Genomic DNA, 21,853 nt, shown 5'->3' on the forward strand with positions numbered 1-21,853 from the left:
TGCGAACTCCAGATTCCCAAATTTGGCATACATTATAGCAGGTGAATTATTATTTGACACAAAACCGCTTTTGATCAGATGGGTATGAATCTTCTTCCCCTCTAGAAGAACAGGGAGCTTAGTTCATGTCTTGAATACAAACAGAAATATAGAATTATCCGACTATAGAATGTGAGAGCTTCCTTGTACAGACCACTTGAGATGTAGCCTTTGACATTAACATTCCATAAGAACATATCTGGTTTATACATTTTACCAAACAGTAGGCATGCGTTCTCCATACTACTGCAAGTGGCATACTTGCTTACAAACTTGGTATCGAAATTGATATTCCAGCTAAGTCCATGTCTGCGCATGTGACAATGTACTTCCTTCACTGCTCCATAGAATGAGAAGCATTATTCAACTTCACACAGATGATTTGTATCTTGTATGCGCATCATTATAAACCAAGACACAGGAAATAAGTACATTGAGGTTAATATTCTTTGTCCATGATGGTTCCATAGGTACAAAATTATGCCTCTGCATGCTGGGTGAGTTTAAGTGTCTTTGTATGATATGAAGAACCAACAGATCCATTAGCATCATTGTAATAGCTGTCCACATATTTGTTGAACAAAGATTGCTGCCCAAATGGCTGTATGATATGCATTGGTCATGCATCCATCAATGAACCAATTATTGCACCCTTTCTAAGAAACTCACACTAACCAAACTTAACGACAAGCATTGATGATGACTTCTTGAGAACATGCCACCTATAAAATGTATCCACCCCAGAACTATTTTGCATGACAGCTACTATGGATTCGAACAAATCCCCCATTTCGTAGCACGCTACGAAATCACTAAAACAGGTTGCGCTGCGAAACTGCTAAAGAATTCATGCGCTGCAAAAACACTTTGTCTTTAAGCTAATCTGAGCAAATTTTTGGAAACAGAATTTTCAATGATAACAGTGGGTATTTAAAACACCCACCTAGGTTTAATGGAGAAACTAGTTTGTCTATTGAAGACCATTTAGCTGCCTTCTTGGAATTTGTTGATAACATTAACATTGAACATGAAAATGTGTATATGAGATTGTTTGTTCAATTACTAGAAGGCAATGTCAAAATTTGGTTTTAGACAACTAAGAATTGATTCTATTCGATCTTGGAATGAATTAACTACCATTTTTAAAAGCCAATGGGGGGTTAAGAAGGATCTTGTCTATTTTCTCACATAATTTGAAGAACTGGAAAGAAGCCATGGTGAGCCAGTGGTTGATTTCATAAAGTGATTTAATAAATTTTATTATAAAATGCCACTTGACTGTAAACCACCAATAGCAGTAGCCAAAGTTAGATTTTCTAAAGGATTTGAAGATGATTTTGCAGTTATGCTTAGGGAAAGGGCATCTCATACCCTAGAAGACATGCAAACAAATGCCATATAAGTTGAAGCCAATAGGTCAACGTCAGCTAAACTCAAAGCCAAGGCATAAAAAGCTGAAAGGAAAATGAAAGCCAAGGAAGAAGGTTCTTCCTCAAAAACTAAAAATGAAGATCAAAAGATAGATGAAATCAATTCATTGTTTAGAAACCTTTCAAATAGAATTTCAAAAATAGAAGCTCAGCCTAGAACAATTCAACAAACTACTGTTAGACCTCAAACTCAATTTAGGAGAGCTTCCTAACCCCAAATTTTGCAAAGACCAAATGTTGATCAACAAATTCAACCACCATTAATGATTGATGATCAGCAACCTGAAGACACTAGCCCTTTGATTACTGAGGATATAAATAATCTTGATCATTCATCTGTACAAAATTCTATTGCCTCTCTTCCTTTAAATCAATTTTGTCAGCAAGATGAAGAAGACTCACAAGTTTCTTAATATCAGGCCTTTTCTAAGTTTTTAATTGTAGAGCTTAATAGGAGATATGACTTAAGAGCAAGGTCAAGGACTGTTAGACCTCCCAAAAATCCCATTATAAATGAACCAAAAATTAAATCTATTGAATCTCAAACAAGAACAATCCAACCATTTAATCGGTCAAATGAAACAACTTCAATTGATAAAACTGTTTTAACCACTTTCAATGTTGAAAAGGAATTAGAAAGAGTCAAAATACTCATTCCTTTATCTGAACTTTCAAAGAATCCAGGATATAAAAATCAAGTTTCTAAATGGATCCAGTCATCAAGTGTTGATGCTAAAGGAGATGTAATAAGCTTACAAGATGAAAAACCTTCAGTAGTCTTTGGTCTCAGCTCAGATATGATTGATGAAAATGTACCACCTTTCTATGTTACTCTAAAAGTTCATGATTTCTTATTATACAACTGCATGTTAGATTCTGGAGCCTCCCATAATATGATGCCAAAGGTAATCATGGACCAACTTCAATTAGAGGTTACCCGAACTTATCATGATCTATATACTTTTGATTCCAAGAAAGTACCCTGTCTTGGACTTATAAAGGATTTAGTGGTAACCTTAGCTCAAATCCATGTTAAGAGTGTGGCATTATACACTGTAGTTACTAATATCCCTCCTAAATTTGGCATGTTATTATCAAGATCATGTTGTGCCAAATTAGGAGGAAGTCTTCAAATGGACATGTCTTATGCTACCATTCCTGTATATGGGGGTGAGCATCTTAAATTATACAGAGAAGTAAGATTCATGAATACTGTTTGCAAATCAGATCAAGCAAGAAATCATTCCATTTATGCAATAGATCAAGACTTTGGATGTTTTGAATTATCATCAAATAACTTACAAAAGACTCAGTTTAGTATTGAAGACATTGTAGAAAAACCAAAGACCATTAAGACTGATATTTGGAGGTTATACTTCGATGGTTCTTGTTCAAAGGAAGGAGATGGAGTTGGTATTGTACTAGTTTCACCAGAAAAAGAGAATATAACTCAATCCTATAAGCTTGAATTTGATGTGACAAATAATGTAGTAGAATATGAAGCCTTCCTTCTAGGATTGGAATTAGCCAAAATTCTTAAAGTGAAAAATATAAGTGTATTCCGTGACTCAGAGCTCATTATTAAACAAGGAATATTTGTCAAAAAAAACATCCTAGACTTAGATATTATAGAAATGAGGTATGTGATTCAGTGGATAATTTCTTCCAAGTATTTAACATCACTTTTATTCCAAGGGATGAAAATATTCATGCAAACTCTTTAGCTGTTTTAGCTAGTTCTTTTAAAATTCCTAAGCAAATTCTTGTGCCATATCAAATTCAAGTTAAATATAGGCCTTCAATTCCTAACAAAGAAGAAGAAGCACAATAACGATAAATGGCACCGCATTAAGCGATCCCATGGAAAATTGCTTCGCTGTTTCCGGCTGCCGGAGAATGCAAAAGTGGAAGAGATAAAGGTGAGCATGGAGAACAGGGTCCTGACAGTGACAATGTTGAAGAAAGCAGAACCCCAACATCCTCAACCCAAATCCATCGAGATCTCTGAGTGAAATCGGGCCTGCTGTTGCAGTAGAGTGTTGTTACAGAATGTGTAGATGTGTGTCTTTAGCCGTCGTCCATTATACAACCAAGAAAATAAACACCTCCATTCCCATTCCCATTCCCATTTGTTATATCGCTTACATTGTGTCTGTGTGTTGTGCGTTTTTCAATAATATAATAAAAGGAGACCCAGGTTCAGGGCTTTTGTTGTGTTGCGTAAAAGGTTTTCATTAATTATTTGATCACCTTTGTTATTATGTTATTTTTAAATCGGCATGTTGTTTACCATATATATATCCCAAGTATAATTATCATAATTTAAAATCATTCAAAATCTTTTTCGATATAATTTTGCAATTCTAACACATCTCTTTTACATTTTAGATAAATTAATAGAAAAATATATTTTAAAATATATTAACATAAAAATATTTTACTCCCACTTTATTATGGTGATTGTTAATTTGTGAATAGTCTTTGTTACGATATGATGAACTAATACCATGGCTTATCAATACCACGTGACCAAAAAACTACAACTCATACCATATGATACTTGTTCATATGAGTTGTTAAATGGAATTTCAAGATGTATTGAACTATCCCAATAATGCCTCCTAGAATTATGCCTTCCACCGAGACTTCCTTTAATCAATCAATATACTTCCTTAACAGAGATGGGCAGATACAGGCAATCAATATCCTTCCTTAGCAGAGACAAGCAGATACACGTAATGACCTTCCTTTTAAAATCAATATCCTTCCTTTATAAAGAGCGATATTGAAGAAGTAAACTCCAACGGGTTAAGGTGGTTCTACCTCTAGATTTTTTTAATTAATCAATTTAATTAAAACAACAAAAGGCATAACTACTTTGAAGATAAAGCTAAACTATGGTTTAGTGTATCATATTAAGAATATTCTAGAATATTCCACGGAGATAAATCCCTACCTAATAATTATTGATAATTAAATTAAAATTTTGGAAGCCCTCTTCCAAAATAAATATGCATATCCACATAATTAAACTCCAAATAAAATAGGAATAATCAACCCTAGAAGAAAATTTTTAGGGTGGTCTTAGTAAACTTGACTTGGTCAAGTTACCAGTAGTTTATGAGCACCCATGGCTTTGCCTATGATATTTATTTTTAATGAAGTCTATTTAAAGGCAAAAAATCTCCATGTTAATTTGTCTTGGTGGCCATTGGGATCACAACAACCATGTCTTTAGACACCACCACTCTCTCGATGCTTTATGATCCTAACAATTGGTAACAAAGCTATAGTGGTAATTATAAGATCTAGTGAATATGAGAGCCTAGAGTTGAGCGTGAAGTATGGATAGCCAATAGAATGTGTGAAACAAAAAACACATATGCATTTGGAGGAAAGTACAATGAAAGATTGGTTGTGGTGTTGCATACAATGTGAAGTGTGTCCACATGGAGAGAAGCCAACCAAGGAAGGAGACATAAAACATGTAAAGAGCGAAGTGTTGGCTTCAGGGGAAAACCTTTGTTGCCTAGGGTTTGTTTTGGCATAGTGGATGGAGAGATCTGAGTGTAGATCAGGAAAGCGATTGAAAGAAACATGGTTGATCTGAAGTTAGAGAATGGGACACAACCTTGGAAAATTTTTCTCTTTGCATGTGCACAAAGGGAAAGTTATCAAGTTGATGTAAGATTATGCAGACCAATGTGAACAAACTATAGGTTGGTGAATCAATGGATTGAACGCCATCTTTGTAGCTGCGACAACTACCTCTAGCATAGAAATAACCATCGTGGCATCTCAAGCTATGACTGAGGTTGTTGTTCTTATGGGTTATGGATGAAAATCCATAGAAGAGCAGGCCACCATAGCTATATAGTCAGATTTCTATGGTTACATGGCTCAAATGACATTAAGGGATTTGAAAGGGCTCTTGAGATTACAAGTGTTTCTATGAGGACATAATGTTAGAAGAAAAGTGAATACGATGTTGTGTTACATGCAAGCACTTGTTAGGGTTTAGGCTTGTGTAAAGGCTCATCCTCTTCAAATGGATGAAGAAAGATTTGTTTTGATCGTAAACTCTACAAGAAAGGGGATCATGAGGTGATCGAAAGAAAATATGCATTAACAAAATGGTGGGATGGTAGTCGGTAAAATGTTGAAGAAGACTGGAATACTTCATTATGCAATTAGCATGTGTTTGTGAATGTGAATGAGCTGCAATTTGAATCCATGGGGCATAGGTTGGTTTTGAAGGTCATTAACTCGTAGATGTCATGCTTGTGTATTTGGCAGTAGTGATGGAGAATGTTGAATTCTAGGCAAAGTGCCCCGCAATGCCCGCACACTATAATGGTTTCCCCTGTAGTTTGAGTATCTATTATAGTAGGGATTTATAATGGATATAAGTTAGGTTTGATTGAACAAGAATAGTGGGTTATGGCACCAAAAAGATACTAGATTGCATGTGGCTAGGTGCACTGAGTGCTTGTTGTAATTGTGAGATCCACATGGAGGATAATAAGGTCAAGTATCTCTCAATAACAATGGCAGTTAGGTGTTGTGCATGGGTTGAGATCCATTAATGGTTGAAGTGTTGTATAGAGAACCATTGGTAGATCAACATACATGATATAAAGTGAACATTGCAGGTAGTGATTTACTAATATAAGAGGAACGAGGCCATATGGTTGAGAAGGGTCTTATTGAGATTGGTAAAGTAGCATGGAAAACATGTTTTGGAGGCCATGGAAAAGTTACCTGGTAGAGCGTGTGTATGTGCTGTGAAATGATGTGATTGTTATGATAAAAGAGAATGATTCCCACTAAATTGATAGACGTTGCTCTTGCTAATGAGAGATTATGTGGACCAAGCAAGTGCAAGTTGTGTTGAAATGACGAATCAAGTTACGGACTAGGAAAGATATATATAGACATATGGTATAGATAATAGAAAGATTGAAGATGGAGTGGTATAGAGTGAAGGAGCCAATGTGTGATGTGTGGAAACCCTAAGGGTTTTGGTCCAACTTGTGAAATCTTGTCATAGGTAGGTGTATTTTCTTGGGAAGTTATAAGCCTTGATGTTCGGGCATACATGTTGCACGAGAGCACACATTGTTATAATACCTCAATACTTTGATAAGACATACATGTAGCGCAATGGTGGATGGAGTCATAAAGTTGTGGAATGGGCCACTTGGAGAGGTATTAGGCTAGTAGGTATACTAGTATCTTGGCTTGAGGGAGAGAATATGACATCTCATTTGTGAGATGGTTAACAAATGGGACCAGGTTAATCTTTCTTAAATAATTTAAGGGGGGGATTGTTATGGTGGTTCAGGTAAACTTAACTTAATCACTTGTGGTTTTTTGGCTCCGGGTTTATGGGCACCCATGGTTTTGCCTATGGTATTTATCTTTATTGTAGCATGTTTAAAGGCCAAAAAGCTTCATGTTAATTTGTACCAGTTATTGTAGCATGTTTAAAGGCAAAAAAGATTCATGTTAATTTGTACCAATGGTGATTAGGATCACAACAATTATGTATTTAGAGACCACCCCCTCTTTAGATGTTTTGTGATCTTAACAAAAACATGAATGACATTGTTTGAATCTTAATAGTTTTATATCAACTTGAACATATAATAATAATAATTATAAATCTCACTTTCTCCATAAATACTTTCTTTTTTCCAATATATAAAAAATTTGTAATTTGTTCAATTCTTAATATAAAATTAGAATGTATCATATTAAAACAACTTAAATATATTCATAATCTGAAATCTATCCCAAACTAGATCAAAATTTTATCCCTATAAACCTATGTTAAATGTAAAGTTAAAATAGATTTTTGCATATTAATTATAATATAAACATACATGGAGAGGTATGCCATATATTTAAATATGTTAAAGGAGAAAAACTTTATTTATCTAAATTAATTGAAATATTTCAAGAGCTTATTTTTTCTTTTGGATAAAGCAATGAAATATAAAATATCTTATGGTTAAAATATTTGAATGATGTGTTGCTTATTATCAAGTAGATACAAAAATCTTTCATACATATTTAATATGAATTTGACACTTAATATATGAAAAATGGATTCAAATTCATTTTAATTTCAGATTTCCAAAAGGTTTTATGATTAAACTATTTGAATAATGTGTTACTTATTTTCATATTTAATGTGAATTTGACACTTCACATATTAAAAATAGATACAAATTCATCTTAATTTTAGATTTTATAAAATATATGTTAATGAGTATGATAAATATGTGCACTCAACAAAAAGTTGACACATAACATATTAAAACCCAACATAAATATATCAGAATGATATAAACAAATATAATAGAGCTTTTTTATATTATAATATATAGGTACCTAAAAAATATGTGTAAATTTATTATAATATTTAAAAATTTAAAAATGAATATAAATATGAGCAAGTAAATTTTGCCCAAAAACAATAAAAATTCATTTTGGTAAAAATTTAGTGAATTTTTCCCAAAAAAATAAAATATAATTATTAATCTTCAAAATTTTAGGTGTTTCCTCAAAGATAATCTCCGCGGATGCCGAAGCCCAGCCAGAATCTGAAAAAGCACATCGTGGTCATTACTGACTTGGGCGTGCTGCCCCAAGAAACACCAAATACCATGTAGAAAAAAATCATGAGCATGAACAAGTCACATGAATCCATGAAGAAGCCCATTCTTATCGAGTGATGAGGAATTTTTTCTTATCGAGTGCGGACTCTGACAAAAAAATCGAACAGAAAACCTCTCCATCCCTTGAATTCATGTCAGATTTTATCGTAGATTCGTAGCCAGACTAAAATTCACAGCTCCAGCCCATGAATTTTCGCAATTATTTGATTCTATCAGTAAAAGACAACCGAAATCACATTGGATTCGATGAAAGCAAAAAGGATGAGTTCCGACCTTTTTTAGTTTTCATTTGATCAAACTAAAAGCTTAACTGAGTCTAACATTTATTACCGTTCCAGCTTCCAGAATTTTTGGTCTATTGGATATTTATCACTGGAAGCAAATGCAACCGTTCATTTCATGCTTTAAAATGCTTTAAGAGAATTTAAATTCTTTAAAATCTCTCTGATTTGTATTATAATTTGTTGTATTTTGTTTGGATGGCTTTTAGAAATATTTATGTTGGTTTCAATTGTAGAATTAAGATGACCCGATAAACTTAAAATCAATCTATATGAAAAAAAAAAGGACAATTATTTAGAAAAATGGTTAAATAAATTTTTTGACACTAAAGTTTTTTTTTTTCAGTAGGAAAAAATCGACATATTGTATTGAGATATGGATCATGTTACATATGACCGTAGTCTTGGAATATACACCAATATGGAGAGTATCAGCCGCCTGAAAAGGCTAAGAGTTATAATATAGAAGAGAGCATCAGCGATGTAATTACCATAGCAAAAACAACCTGTGAGAAGGCTATGAGACGGAATATAAGAGCGCAGGAAATATGTATACATGGCTCCGAAGTTGAGAGCATCAGCGATGTAATTACCATAGCAAAAACAACCTGTGAGAAGGCTATAAGACGGAATATAAGAGCGCAGAAAATATGTATACATGGTTCCGAAGTTGCACATGTGATGTATCAGCAGCATAAAGGCTATGATTCAAAATATATAAGAGAGCAGCAGCGGTCTATAAACCGGATATTGAGATGCGTGGAAAGTGGAACAGCTGGGAGAGAGCTAATCAAAATGGGAGCGCATGTATCCTGAAAATGGCATATGGGAAGAACACGTTCCATATGAGACCTGTATAATATTGCGCTGGACAGGATGGAGAGCAAAGACAGGCAGGAGGCCTGAAAAATGCGCCGATTCCTCCATAACCAAAGTTACCATCTCTATAATTTGTGATTTATTTTTTATACTCAGTTAAAATGAATTTATATGAACCTAATTAGGAAAAATGTGTAAGCAATGATTTGACTTTTTGACACTAAAATTAAAATATCTCTTACTTTCAAATTGAAGAAGGAAAAGTAGTCATTGCCAAATAAGAATTGTAAAATCATTTACCTACTATAAAGAAACATTAAGAAAAAACACTCACAAACAAAAACTAATAAATGTAAATATCTTGCTTTAATAAGATACCTCAAATATTATAAAATAAAAAGGATTTCCAAAAAAAAGTAAAATGTAGAATATTAGGCTTTCTAATTCATGATAATGGCTAAGTGTCTACCCTAAACATTGGACTAATAAAATACTTTACATAGTTTCTTTTCAAAATTTTAAATAGCAAGAAAAAAATGGCAAACAAACAAATTTTCTAATCCCCAAGAAAAATGTTCGCCCCTGATAGGCTCACTTGCTTAATTGTGTTTGGTTGTAATAGTCCATGTTGGAAGATGCAACTCAATGTAAGGTTGTAAAAAACCGAAAAAGAAAAAAACCTACAATTTGATTTCAAAAATTGCGATCTGTTGAACGATGCATGTCCAACGCCCTTGAAAATATTGAAAATCCAAAGCAAACTGCTAACAACCTATTTTCCTTTATGCTAAGAGTAGATTGGGGATGTAGCTGGCAAATCGACGATGGGTCAGAAATATGGCATATAGAAATTATACATACTAAAAAGATTAAATAATCACATCAAAACATTTAAATGAGAAATTAAAAAAATGGTATACATTTATAGATATGGTAGGTACTTGAAAAAAAACTTTTATATGCTTTTTCTTATCCTCTCGTTTCCTTTTTAAAAAGGAGAGATATAGAGGTTTGGCCTTGACTGATTTGAAAGGTTTGGGATCCATTTGAACATAGTAACTATGATATGAATTCATGTTCTTTCCTTTTCTCATATGTAACCTTTTTCAAAAGGTGCATATTTATGTTTTGTGTCAATGTTGGAGATATCAATTTACGCCTTGACATTGTATCAATATGAATACCCATCATGCAAAAATTGCATGGTTTGAAGAGGATCTCCCTAGCTAGGGGGAAGTTTTGGGTTTGATTCCTAGCATGTCCAATTTCCAACATGGTATTAGAGCTAATTGTTACTCTTAATTGATCATGACTTCAATCAAATTGTTGTTTTAGCTAGTGGGGAAACGGGGTGGGTTGTTGGAGACTGCAATCCACTCATTTGCACTCCTTTAAAAATTGATGGAATCTTTTTTGGAAACTAGAGTAAGAAGGTATCATTGTCTTTGATCTATTCTTATTAATTTATATGAATTTATTAGTCATAAAAGTTAGATTTAATGGCGAAAAATGAATAGTTTCTTTAGTATTGGGCAAGGTTAAATTATTGTGATGGTTGTTTATTATAAAATGGATCATATGCCTTAGGATAATGATTGAATGTATAATTACATCCAAAGAAATTATATTAATGGTCTTGTGGCAGATTAACATATATTAGTCACAAGTGGCAAATTAACTTGAGTTTACGCTTCACTTCTTCTTCACCCTCCACATAGAGAAAGACATAGATAGTGAAGTTGAGACGAAATGATTTGAGCCACAAGGGAGAGCCACAAGGGAGGAGAGACAAATACAACAAAGTTGAGACGCAATGGAAGACAACCACATGTATTGATAGTAGAAAGCAAAATACTTGGTTTCTTGAGCTTTTGACATTCTTTGCACCTCTCGATGCAATTGCTAGTATATAATGGAATTACAATGTTTTTCTATTTTCCAGTACTTGAACGTGAAAATATTGAAGTAAAAAAGAATTGGTCTCATCCCTTTGTGGCAGGAGCTACACCTCCACATCATCAAAAATTAATTCCGACATCCACATCGTTTCTTCTCGACAACTCCACATTATCAAACATTAATTCTGACATCCACATCATTTCTCCTCGACACCTGCACATCATCAAACATTAATTCCAACATCCACATTGTGTCTTCTCGAGTATGTAGCATACACCATATGACCCCCATGTGACCGTAACATATACCATATGACCACCACATTCTAAATATATTTGATTTGGAATTTATGCCCATTTATTTCCATTCTTTAGCTTAGCATATTTGATTTAAAGTTTATTCACACTTTCTAGCTATGAGAATGTTTAAGAGGCATACATGAACATCCATATGTTCTTTGTACAATGAGCGAGTGTGTTTTCTTTTTTTTTTCTATTCTAAATTCTCTTATCCTGTAGAAAGAAAAAGGATCATCTATTATATTTGACTATGGATATTGAGGGGATGCTGGCTCTAAGGAGTAAAATTAAGCCTTGGCATATTTAATAATTTTTTAAGTGATTAATGAATTGTTTGATAGGGTTTAATTATTATTATTTGAGTATAAATATGACATTTTTCTGTCATGGTCAAATCTGGGCTCCTCGAGAATCTTTTAGATTTCTCCCAAGATTCTCTTCTGAGGATGGATGAAAATTCAGATACTCAAATGAAGAAACATTCTGCACCATCAAACTTCTAGCAAAAAATCAGTTCGGATGAGTTTAAACTTGGCACTTTTCCGACACTGCCAAAATTTGGCACCCAAAGAATCTTTTAGATTCCTTAAGATTTTGCTGCAAGAATATTCTTTGGAATCTAGAATATTCTATGGAATATTCCTCAAAATATTCTATGGAATATTCCTCAAAATATTCTACCTAAAATAATGTGCTCAGAGTGGACCCCTTTGGTCTCGACCTTCGTGCTCACTATAGCTTCTAATTCACTCTCTCGCTCAACCTGGTCTAATGGAAATTTTTCCATTTTTTATAGCCTTTGGCAAGCGGATTTGATAAGAAGGCATATTTGGCTCTTGGTTAAGTGCTTGACTAGGTGAGTAGAGGTCCCAAGGCCAAGCTCGTGTGCCTCGCCCATGGAGCACATTCTTTGGTGTTTGATTTTTTAAAGGTTCTGTTGTATTTGTTTTGTTATAAATGAGGTCATGAGTTGGCGGGCTGGTCTCGATCGACGCGAGTTCAAGTCCTATTAGCCTCCAATTTTGGTTGGCTTGTTAGGTGGCGGGTCCGCTAATGGCGCCTCACCCTCATTAATAACATATTGTTATATTCATTTGAGACAGTTGCCAAGGTTTGACCACCCGCCAACGAATACTTTTTTTCATTTTAATTTTAATATAATAATATAAAATCGTCCTATCGGATTTTGTTGAGGGTCACCGACAAGTAACATGCAACAATTTGACTAGTTTTAGCGGTCGATAAGTGTCAAATTTTCGCTTGGTTAGTTGTCTCCAAATTTAATGGTTCTGCAAGATTTGTCTGGGCTGCCAAATTTAGTTGAGCTTTAAATTTAGGTGGCGACAGAAATCCTACTTCCTTGACCTAAACAGTGACTACCAATATCTTGCACATACGAAGTCAGATTTAAGTGTCATCTGCATTGTTGGAGTCTGGATGTTGAGCTCTTCGATCAAGTCCTAGTTTCGATGAAATCCACAGACTTTGATTTTTGAGCCTTTCCAGAGCCACCTAGATCACTCGCCTCTATTATTCATAATGGTCATTGATGGGTTGAGTAGAGGCATTCAAGCTGCTTAGGAGGCCAAAAGAATCCAGTGTTACAGAGTCTCAAAAGACATGTGTACTACCCACCTTTTATTCGTGGACAATATTATTTGTGTTGGAGTAGCTAAATTAGCGAAATGGAATGAGTTTCACCAGATCATCTCCAATTTTGGTTTGGCATATTAGCCGATCATGAACACGTTGAAATCATAACTGATCTTTGATTAGATAGATGAGCCAATCTCACAGGAGATTTCCAACATTTTTGGGGTTAATGTTAGCTTGTTGACAAGAGGATTTCGCTACTTAAGCTTTCATTTGAAATCAAACAACTACTAAAGTCAAGATTGGAATTGGTTGATTCAAAAGTTTAAGAATAAATTGGCTTTGTGGGAAAATAAATGGTTGTCCATGGGCAACAGGCTAATAATGTTTAAGGTGATAATTTAAGGAATTTCAATCTACTGGAATTCCTGGAAAGGCCTTTGGTATCCAGTAGTATCTCTTACAAAGGATTTTCAACATGTGTATAAAGTTGCAGGGCTGATAGACATGTGTAGTTGGGACATCCCTCTTAAATTAAATTGTCTTTTTTTTGCTTACCTTTCAGAATTGGATGTTGACATGGGAGAATCTCATTCAGATGGGCTTCTAAGGTCCACGAATTTGTTCTATGGATGGAACTCCAAAGGAAGAGGTGGTTCACCTCCTTCTTGGCTTCCCCTTTTCTACAACCATTTAGAAAGAAGTGTTGAAGTCTCTTCGCATTTCTGCCAGGATTGATATATCCTCTACCAGTGCTTGTTTCACACATTGGATTGAAGAAAACAATTTTTACATGACGCTCTTTCTTTACATATTTTTGGGAATTTGGCGATGTAGGAGCGCCATCATATTTGAGCATGTTGCCCCTGATGTGAGATCCACCTATACAAAGATCGTGGTATTCCTCTGGGAGATTGGGCCTTGGTTGTTATTTTACAAAGGAGGATATGTGCTTACAAAGAATTATATTCATCTCTCCCGGTGGGTTTCTTTGATGGATCCTCCTTGGATGGTTCTTGTGGTTGTGGGGTAAGAATTTCTATGACGGTTGGTCTGCAATACAATTTCCACTGGTGTGCTGGGGCAGGTATAGACAACGGACCTAAATTGGTTTCTGTTTGGGGAGTTTTATAATGTGCATCTTGGTTGGAAATTGAAGAGATGGCGGTTGCAAACACTCTAAATATGTTATAGATTGGGTGCAAGGAAGTTCTTCCTTTGGACCTCCTTCATTATTCAATTGGATGACACTGATTAGACACTGGATCAAACATTTCAAGAGAATTAAGCTTTCACAGGTCGACCAAGAGCAAAATCAGTCTGCAGACTCCGTCTCCAAAAATGGTTGGCCTGCTATGTCGAAGAAGATCTTCTCCTCCATTCTTGTCAACGACTCAATTAGCAATGCAAGTGCCTTTTCCTTCTAAGCAATGGGATCCTCTTTTTGTCTCCTTTGGCCTAACGTTTTTGTGTAGGTTCCAATAACTTTCAAATTTTTCTCTCACAACCTTCGATGTCTTCATTCGAGGTTCCCTTATTTTCATATCCAGATATTTTAGGCACCTCTTCATGTAATATGACTGATCAGAATTAGCGTTTGTTTGTAATTCTGAGAATCGATATCATTTTTTGTGTTCCTGCCTTATGCACAAGAAAGCTTTGTGTAATCTAGATTATGAGATATCATATAACAAGTAATGCATTTCTCTTTAATAGACATAACGCTGTTTTTTCTTTGTAAAAATAAAATAAAATGAAACCATAATAATAGTGGCATGTATAATTTCCAAATACTACAAAACCCAACACTGGTTGATCCACTTAATTGATATAAAGTGGATTTAAATAATTTTAAAATACTACAAAACCCATCGTTGGTTAATCCGGTCAATTGACATAAAGTGGATTTAAACTTACATAGAGGATTGCTCATATGCACTGGTTGATCAGGTTAATTGATATAAAGTGGATTTAAATAATTTTCAAATACTACAAAGCCCAGCACTGGTTGATCGGGTTAATTGATATAAAGTGTATTTAAACTTACATAAAAGAATTGCTTATATTTCATAATGCAATTACAATATTTTCGTTTGGCATAATTTAATTAATAAATAAAATTCTCTTCTAATTTTCTATTATTTAAAATAAGTTTTCCTCAGAAATTAAACGATTTAAACTTAATTTTTAAAAATTTTAAACAAAATTATCAAGGGCAAAAAAATAGCTTTTTATGCTTCTTATTTATTAATTAAACTAATCTTTTTTATTTTTCCCAATATTCAAACGTTAAAATCGCCAATGAGAAATTGTACGTCAGATCCCGTTCCTGTCCCTCCGTGGCAGGAGCTACGCCCCCACATCATCAACATCGGTTACCGTAGGCTATACTTCTTGAAGAGTGTGAAAGGCTAGATGGTTATGGAGAAACAATACCTAATTACCTGGAGGATTCTGGGTGTACAAGGGTTAAATTACAATAGTATTGCAAAGTGAAAATTGAAACCTTTTTTTCGGAATGGTCTGGAGCTTACAGGTGTACAATAATAGTAAAGTATCCTGCGAGCATTTGAGAATCCTCTCGAACGCGCCTCATAGAGTCGACTAGATTGTTCCTCCTCATCTTATAAAAATAGAAACCAACCTCTCTTTTCGTATAATTCGAGATCGATCTTGAAATTGAAATCCAAACACTGAGATCAGAGTGTTGTGTTTCTATATTCATTCCAATCGCATATATTGCAGTAATTCATTACTAGTTGAAAATGTCGATAATTCCCAGCTTTTTCGGCAGGAGGTCAGTGGATCCCTTCTCCTTGGAAGTATGGGATCCTTTCCAAGCATTCACACATCTGGCTAGCGGGGGACCATCTGGGCAATTTGTAAGGGAAGCTTCTGCCGTAGCCAATACCCAGATCCACTGGAAGGAAACGCCAAAGGCACACATTTTCAAAGCTGATCTTCCAGGTTTGAAGAAAGAGGAGGTGAAAATAGAGTTGGAAGAGGGCCAAAGAGTTCTGCAGATAAGCGGGGAGCGCAGCAAAGAAGAAGAGCACAAGAACGACAAATGGCACCGCATTGAGCGATCCCGTGGAAAATTCCTTCGGCGTTTCCGGCTGCCGGAGAATGTGAAGATGGAAGAGATCAAGGCGAGCATGGAAAATGGAGTGCTGACAGTGACAGTGCCGAAGCAGGCAGAACCCCAACCTCCTCAACCCAAATCCATCGAGATCTCTGGCTGACTGAAGAGGTGAAATTGGGTCTGCTGTTGCAGTAGGGTGTACTTGTTACAGAATGTGTAGATGTGTGTCGTAAGCCTCCGTCAATTATCCAATCCAGAAAATAAACACCTCCATTCCCATTGCCAGTTGTTACATCGCTTACATTGAGTTTGTATGTGTTGTGCGTTTCTCAATTCCCATTCCCATTCCCAGTTGTTACATCGCTTACATTGAGTTTGTATGTGTTGTGCGTTTCTCAATAATATAATAGGAGTTTGTATTTGTTGTGCGATTTCTCAATAATATAATAAAAGGAGACCCAGGTTCAGGGCATCTGCTGTGCTGCGTGCTGTGCTGTGCTGCGTAAAAGGTTTTCATTAATAACTAATTTCCATTGTTATTAAACGGGTCTGCAGAGTGCTATCGAATAATATGGACGGTGAAACACCCCAAAAATCTCTGGTGATAACTAACACAAGAACCCATATATGTGCCCACATTGGTAATGTAAGGAAACATAAATTTGCAACCTTTTCTTTAGCTTATCATATTTTATTTGAAGTGTATTTGCTTTTATAATGTGTTTTTCTAGACGTGTTTGATTTGGAATTCGTTCCCATTGATTTAGAATTTATTTTCATTCGTTATTTAGATTAGAATATTTGATTTAAAGTGCATTCACACTTTTTGGGTGTGAGAACGTTTAAGAGGCATACATGAACATCCATATGTTCTTGTACAATGGGCGTGTTTTCATTTTGTTTTTTAAATAAATTCCCTTATCCCAATCCACAGAAAGAAAGAGGATCCAATATGATTGACAATGGACAATCAATGGATATTGAAGGGAGGATCCAATATGATTGACAATGGATACTGAAGGGACGCTTGCTCTAAGGAGCAAACTTGACCCCTTGTATGTTTAATCCTTTATTCAAGGAAATGTTAGATGGGATTAATGTTTCTCCTTTTTTGGAGATATAAAAGTGCATGTCTAATAGTTTATCAAGTGTTTAAGGGAATCGTTAATAGTTTATTAAGTGACCCCTTGTATGTTTAATAGTTTATTCAAGGAAATGTTAGATGGGATTAATGTTTTTCTTTTTTAAGATATAAAAGTGCATGTTTAATAGTTTATCAAGTGTTTAAGGGAATTGTTAATAGTTTATTAAGTGTTTTAGATGGATTAATGTTTTTTTAATATACAAGTTAATTGTAAGTAAAAACGTTTCTAGGGATTAACAATTTTTTTTTTAATATTTAAGATTTGTAAAGGTATTAAAGTTAATTTTATATCTATTAGATTAGTAGGTTCATCTTAACCATAAACTTAACAAGCATGGAGAGGAATTGCATCTTTTTATTATCTTGTAGGTTGCAGGTATATCACATTCTATATACATGTTGACCATAAATTATTTGGTGTTGGACCAAAAATTAAACTGCGTTTTACAAGGTTTATTTTATAAAAAAAATTATTTTTAAAATTAATTTTAATTTTAATTTTCTTTCATTTAATTGACTTCTTATTTTGTAATTATGACATTTAAGTATGACAATATGTATATATTAAAATGACTTGGGTTTCGTGTTTTGCTGAGGGCTAAATCGTGAACTAAAAAATATGACGAACGATTTTAGAAATAAAATTTTTATGTGATGTACAACCACCGCCATCAGGACTTGTATTAGTTTGAACGGGTCTGAGACCAAGCTCATTGGAGCAGTCTGAGACCAAGCCCATTGGATTAGTCGGTCTCGCTTAAAACCTTATTCAATTAAGGTACTGGCACTGAAACATCTATTGAAGTGATTGCTTTACATCTCCCACTGACTCGATTCCCATTTCTAATCGTTCCTTGGACACAGAATAGGGAGGGAGGAGATTTCTTCCACCATTCAACAACTAATTTATATCTATACGTAGAAAACCGACAACAAGTTGCTTAAAGGTTGAATGTGTGCAGACCATGATAAAACTCTACCTCCAACACCATCAACCAAGCCACCTCTAGCTCCTCCTCCCAACCCTACACCGCCACCTCCTCCTAAGCCTCCTCCACTTCCGATAAAGTTGTCGGGCTTATATAGGTGGTCATGTACTCCATTCTCTAAGTTTCGAGTTGCGTTTACATGAAAAGTAGAAGCTACTGCTACTAACAATCCCAACACAATAAAAAACATTCTATTCATCTTCATCTTAATCATCCAACCTTCTCCTTCTCAACTTTGTGATGACTACAATAGAGAGTGCCACAAAAAGAGTAAGAAGTCTCTACTAATGCGTCGCAGTGAACACGTTTTCATAGCAATAATGATGGGATGAATCAATCATTACACCGACAATGATGACCATCTTTTCTTCATATTTCATTTAATTTTCCACCGACATATATTGTAGAGAGACACACCCTAGACTGGACATTTAGGTTGCATTAAATCAGATAGATGGAGAGTTAGAGGCATGGCCAATGGAGAAGTGCACAGTGACCGACTACCTAGTTGTCGTTGATCAATCGACGAAACTTGAAAGTTAGAATTTTAATTGATCTTTATGCTCTGGAGATTTTCTTCTTTTTAATAAAAGGATAGCCCTGTATGTACATTGATAATTTTCTATATGAATATAAATAGATAACATGGTCAATGAGTTCAATTGAGATTTGCAGTGGATCGCGTCAAATTTATCGACTTTCACAACCCCATTCTAATTTTATGTCACAACAACAACCTACAAGTACAGTCACCTCATGCAGAAGGAGAACATTTAATGTGAAGTTTCAGAATGCAATCACGTCATACATGGGGTTAAAATTTAATGTGCGAAGGGAGAATATTAACGTTTGATGTTTCAGGGATATAGTCACCTCATATAGGAGGAGAACATTTAATGTATTAAGGTGACAGATGGTGAGGAAGCAAATGAAAAAGAACAATAAGGTGAAAATTTAATGTGCAAAGTTTCAGATATGTAGTCACATCATGCAAAGGGAGAATATTAATGTGTGAAGTTTTAGGGAAAGCTAATCGGTTTGGTTAGAGATGAACCGGATAATGAATATAAAGAAGTGAGTTGCAATTTAAATTAACAAGGCATACCAAACAAGTAACACTAAAGTAATAGTGTAGTTTTCATATCCACTCCAAACTCCACTTTTATGTCTCATTAATATTTGATAGTTCCTAAATTTATTATATTAAATTTTTTTGCAATTTTTAATTTCACTTTTTTATTATTTGAGTATACAAATTCATGAAATTCTTTTAAAGGTTATTTTTTGTCAATTTTAATTTTAATTTTTTTATTTATTTATTTATTTTTTTGCATATTTCACATGCTTAATAATGTTGGGCACTATTTATTTTCCTTGGCTTGTAGTGCAACAATTTTTAGTGGTTCCTTGTTAATTTGTGTTTTTGGAATAGATTAGTATAATTTTTTACTACATGGTAAAATTTATAGTTGTATAATTGTTAGTTTAACCGCATTACAAATAGTCATATTATTTTAATAACATTACAAATAGTGACAACATATTTTTCATAGTTGTCTAAGAAGCAACATACTCTTTATATTAGTCAAAATAAATGAAATATTGCCAAGAAAATTGGTAAATAAGATTTATGGTTCTTCTACGTACAATTTTGTTGACTTATCTTTAAACTATATTTAGCGTTGATTTATTAGAATGTCTACATACTATATATGTCTCAAGTCATCTATTGAAAAAAACTTTGTTGGTCCATTCATGTATGTCTTTATTGTTTTTACTCTCATTTAACTATACTTAAACTAAGGGAGAATATCTAAAATGTAACTCTTGTTCAAATGTGGCAGTTAGTTCATACTTTTCAAAGTTCAATAGTTAAACTAAGCTGCAGGAATGCTAGCTATGTGGCCTTGTTTGTAAACCTTTTTTAAGAGCACAATTATATATATATATATATATATATATATATATAATTTTCATAAGTTAAAATCATTGAAAATCTTTTTGGATATTTGGATTGCCCAAACTACATATGGTAATTTTGCAATTCCAACAAATTTTTTGTTACCTTTTAGACAAAATTAATAGAAAAATATACTTTAAAATGTATTAACATTAAAATATTTTACCCCCACTTCACCATGGTGATTGTTAATTTGTGAATAGTCTTTGTTACTATATGATGAGCTAATACCATGGATTATCAATAGCACATGACCAAAAAACTACAACTCATTTCATATGATACTCGTACATATGGCAATTTTTTTTAATTAAGCAATCTAATTAAAACAACAAAAGGCATCACTGTTGTGAAGATAAAGCTCAACCATTGTTTAGTGTATCATATTAAGAATATTCAAGAATATTTCAAGGAGGTTAAATCCCTACCTAATAATTATTTATAATTAAATTAAAATTCTGGAAGCCCTATTCCAAAATAAACATGCATATCCACATAATTAAACTCCAAATAAAATAGGAATAATTAACCCTAGAAGAAAATTTATGAGAACCCATGCCTTTGCCTATGATATTTATTTTTAATGTAGTGTATTTAAAGGCAACAAATATCCATGATAATTTGTCCTAGTGGCCATTGGGACCACAACAATCATGTCTTTAGACATCACCACTTCTCTTGGTGCTTTGTGATCCTAAAAATTCGTATCAAAGCTACAGTGGTAATTATAATATCCTAGTGAATATGAGAGCCTAGAGTTGAGTGTGAAGCATAGATAGCTAGTAGAACGTGTGAAGAAGAAAACACATTTGCATTTGGAGGAAAGTACAATGAAGGATTGGTCACCCATGGCTTTGCCTATGATATTTATTTTTAATGTAGCGTATTTAAAGGCAAAAAATATCCATGATAATCTTTCCTTGTGGCCATTGGGACCAAAAAATCGTGTCTTTAGACATCACCACTTCTCTCGGTGCTTTGTGATCCTAACAATTGGTATGAAAGCGACAATGGTAATTATAATATCTTAGTGAATATGAGAGCCTAAAGTTGAGTGTGAAGCATGCATAGCCAGTAGAATGTGTGAAACAGAAAACACGTCTGCATTTTGAGGAAAGTATAGTGAAGGATTGGTTGTGCTGTTACATACAATGTGAAGCATAAAATGTGAAGTGTGTCTACGTGGAGAGAAGGAAACCAAGGAAGGAGATGACAAACATGTAAAGAGCGAAGTGTTGGCTTCAAGGGGACACCTCTGTTGCCAAGGGTTTGTTTTGGCATAGTGGATGGAGAGATCAGAGTGTTGAGCAGGAAAGTGATTGAAAGAAACATCGTTGATTTGAAGTTAGAGAATGGGACAAAACCTTGGAAAATTTGTCTCTTTGTAGGTGCACAAAGGGAAAGTTATCAGGTTGATGTAAGATTATGCAGACCAATGTCAACAAACTATAGGCTGGTGAATCAGTGGATTGAAAACCATCTTTGTAGCTGCAACAACTACCTTTGGCATAGAAATAACCATCGTGGTAGCTCAGGCTACGATTGAGGTTGTTGTTCTTATGGATTATGGATGAAAATCAATACAAGAGCATACTACCATATCTATATATTCATATTTCTAGGGTCACCTGGCTC

General features: G+C 34.3%; 1 protein-coding gene across 1 annotated transcript; it reads left to right on the forward strand.

Annotated features, from left to right (window-relative positions):
- Positions 1 to 15,716: 15,716 nt before the first annotated feature.
- LOC149241328 (18.0 kDa class I heat shock protein-like) lies at positions 15,717 to 16,417 on the forward strand. Its single transcript, XM_089367497.1, has one exon. It carries the CDS (start codon positions 15,809 to 15,811, stop codon positions 16,283 to 16,285), a length of 477 nt encoding a protein of 158 aa, XP_089223623.1. The 5' UTR covers positions 15,717 to 15,808; the 3' UTR covers positions 16,286 to 16,417.
- The last annotated feature ends 5,436 nt before the right edge of the window (positions 16,418 to 21,853 follow it).

The sequence above is a fragment of the Pinus tabuliformis genome, chromosome 8, assembly GCF_031772625.1.
Source record: "Pinus tabuliformis cultivar Carrire ecotype Pingquan chromosome 8, CPIR1, whole genome shotgun sequence".
Lineage (NCBI taxonomy): Eukaryota > Viridiplantae > Streptophyta > Pinopsida > Pinales > Pinaceae > Pinus > Pinus tabuliformis.

What these genes read in the sequence shown, in the direction of transcription:
- LOC149241328 (XM_089367497.1), top strand. Translation starts at nt 15,809, where the DNA reads ATGTCGATAATTCCCAGCTTTTTCGGCAGGAGGTCAGTGGATCCCTTC.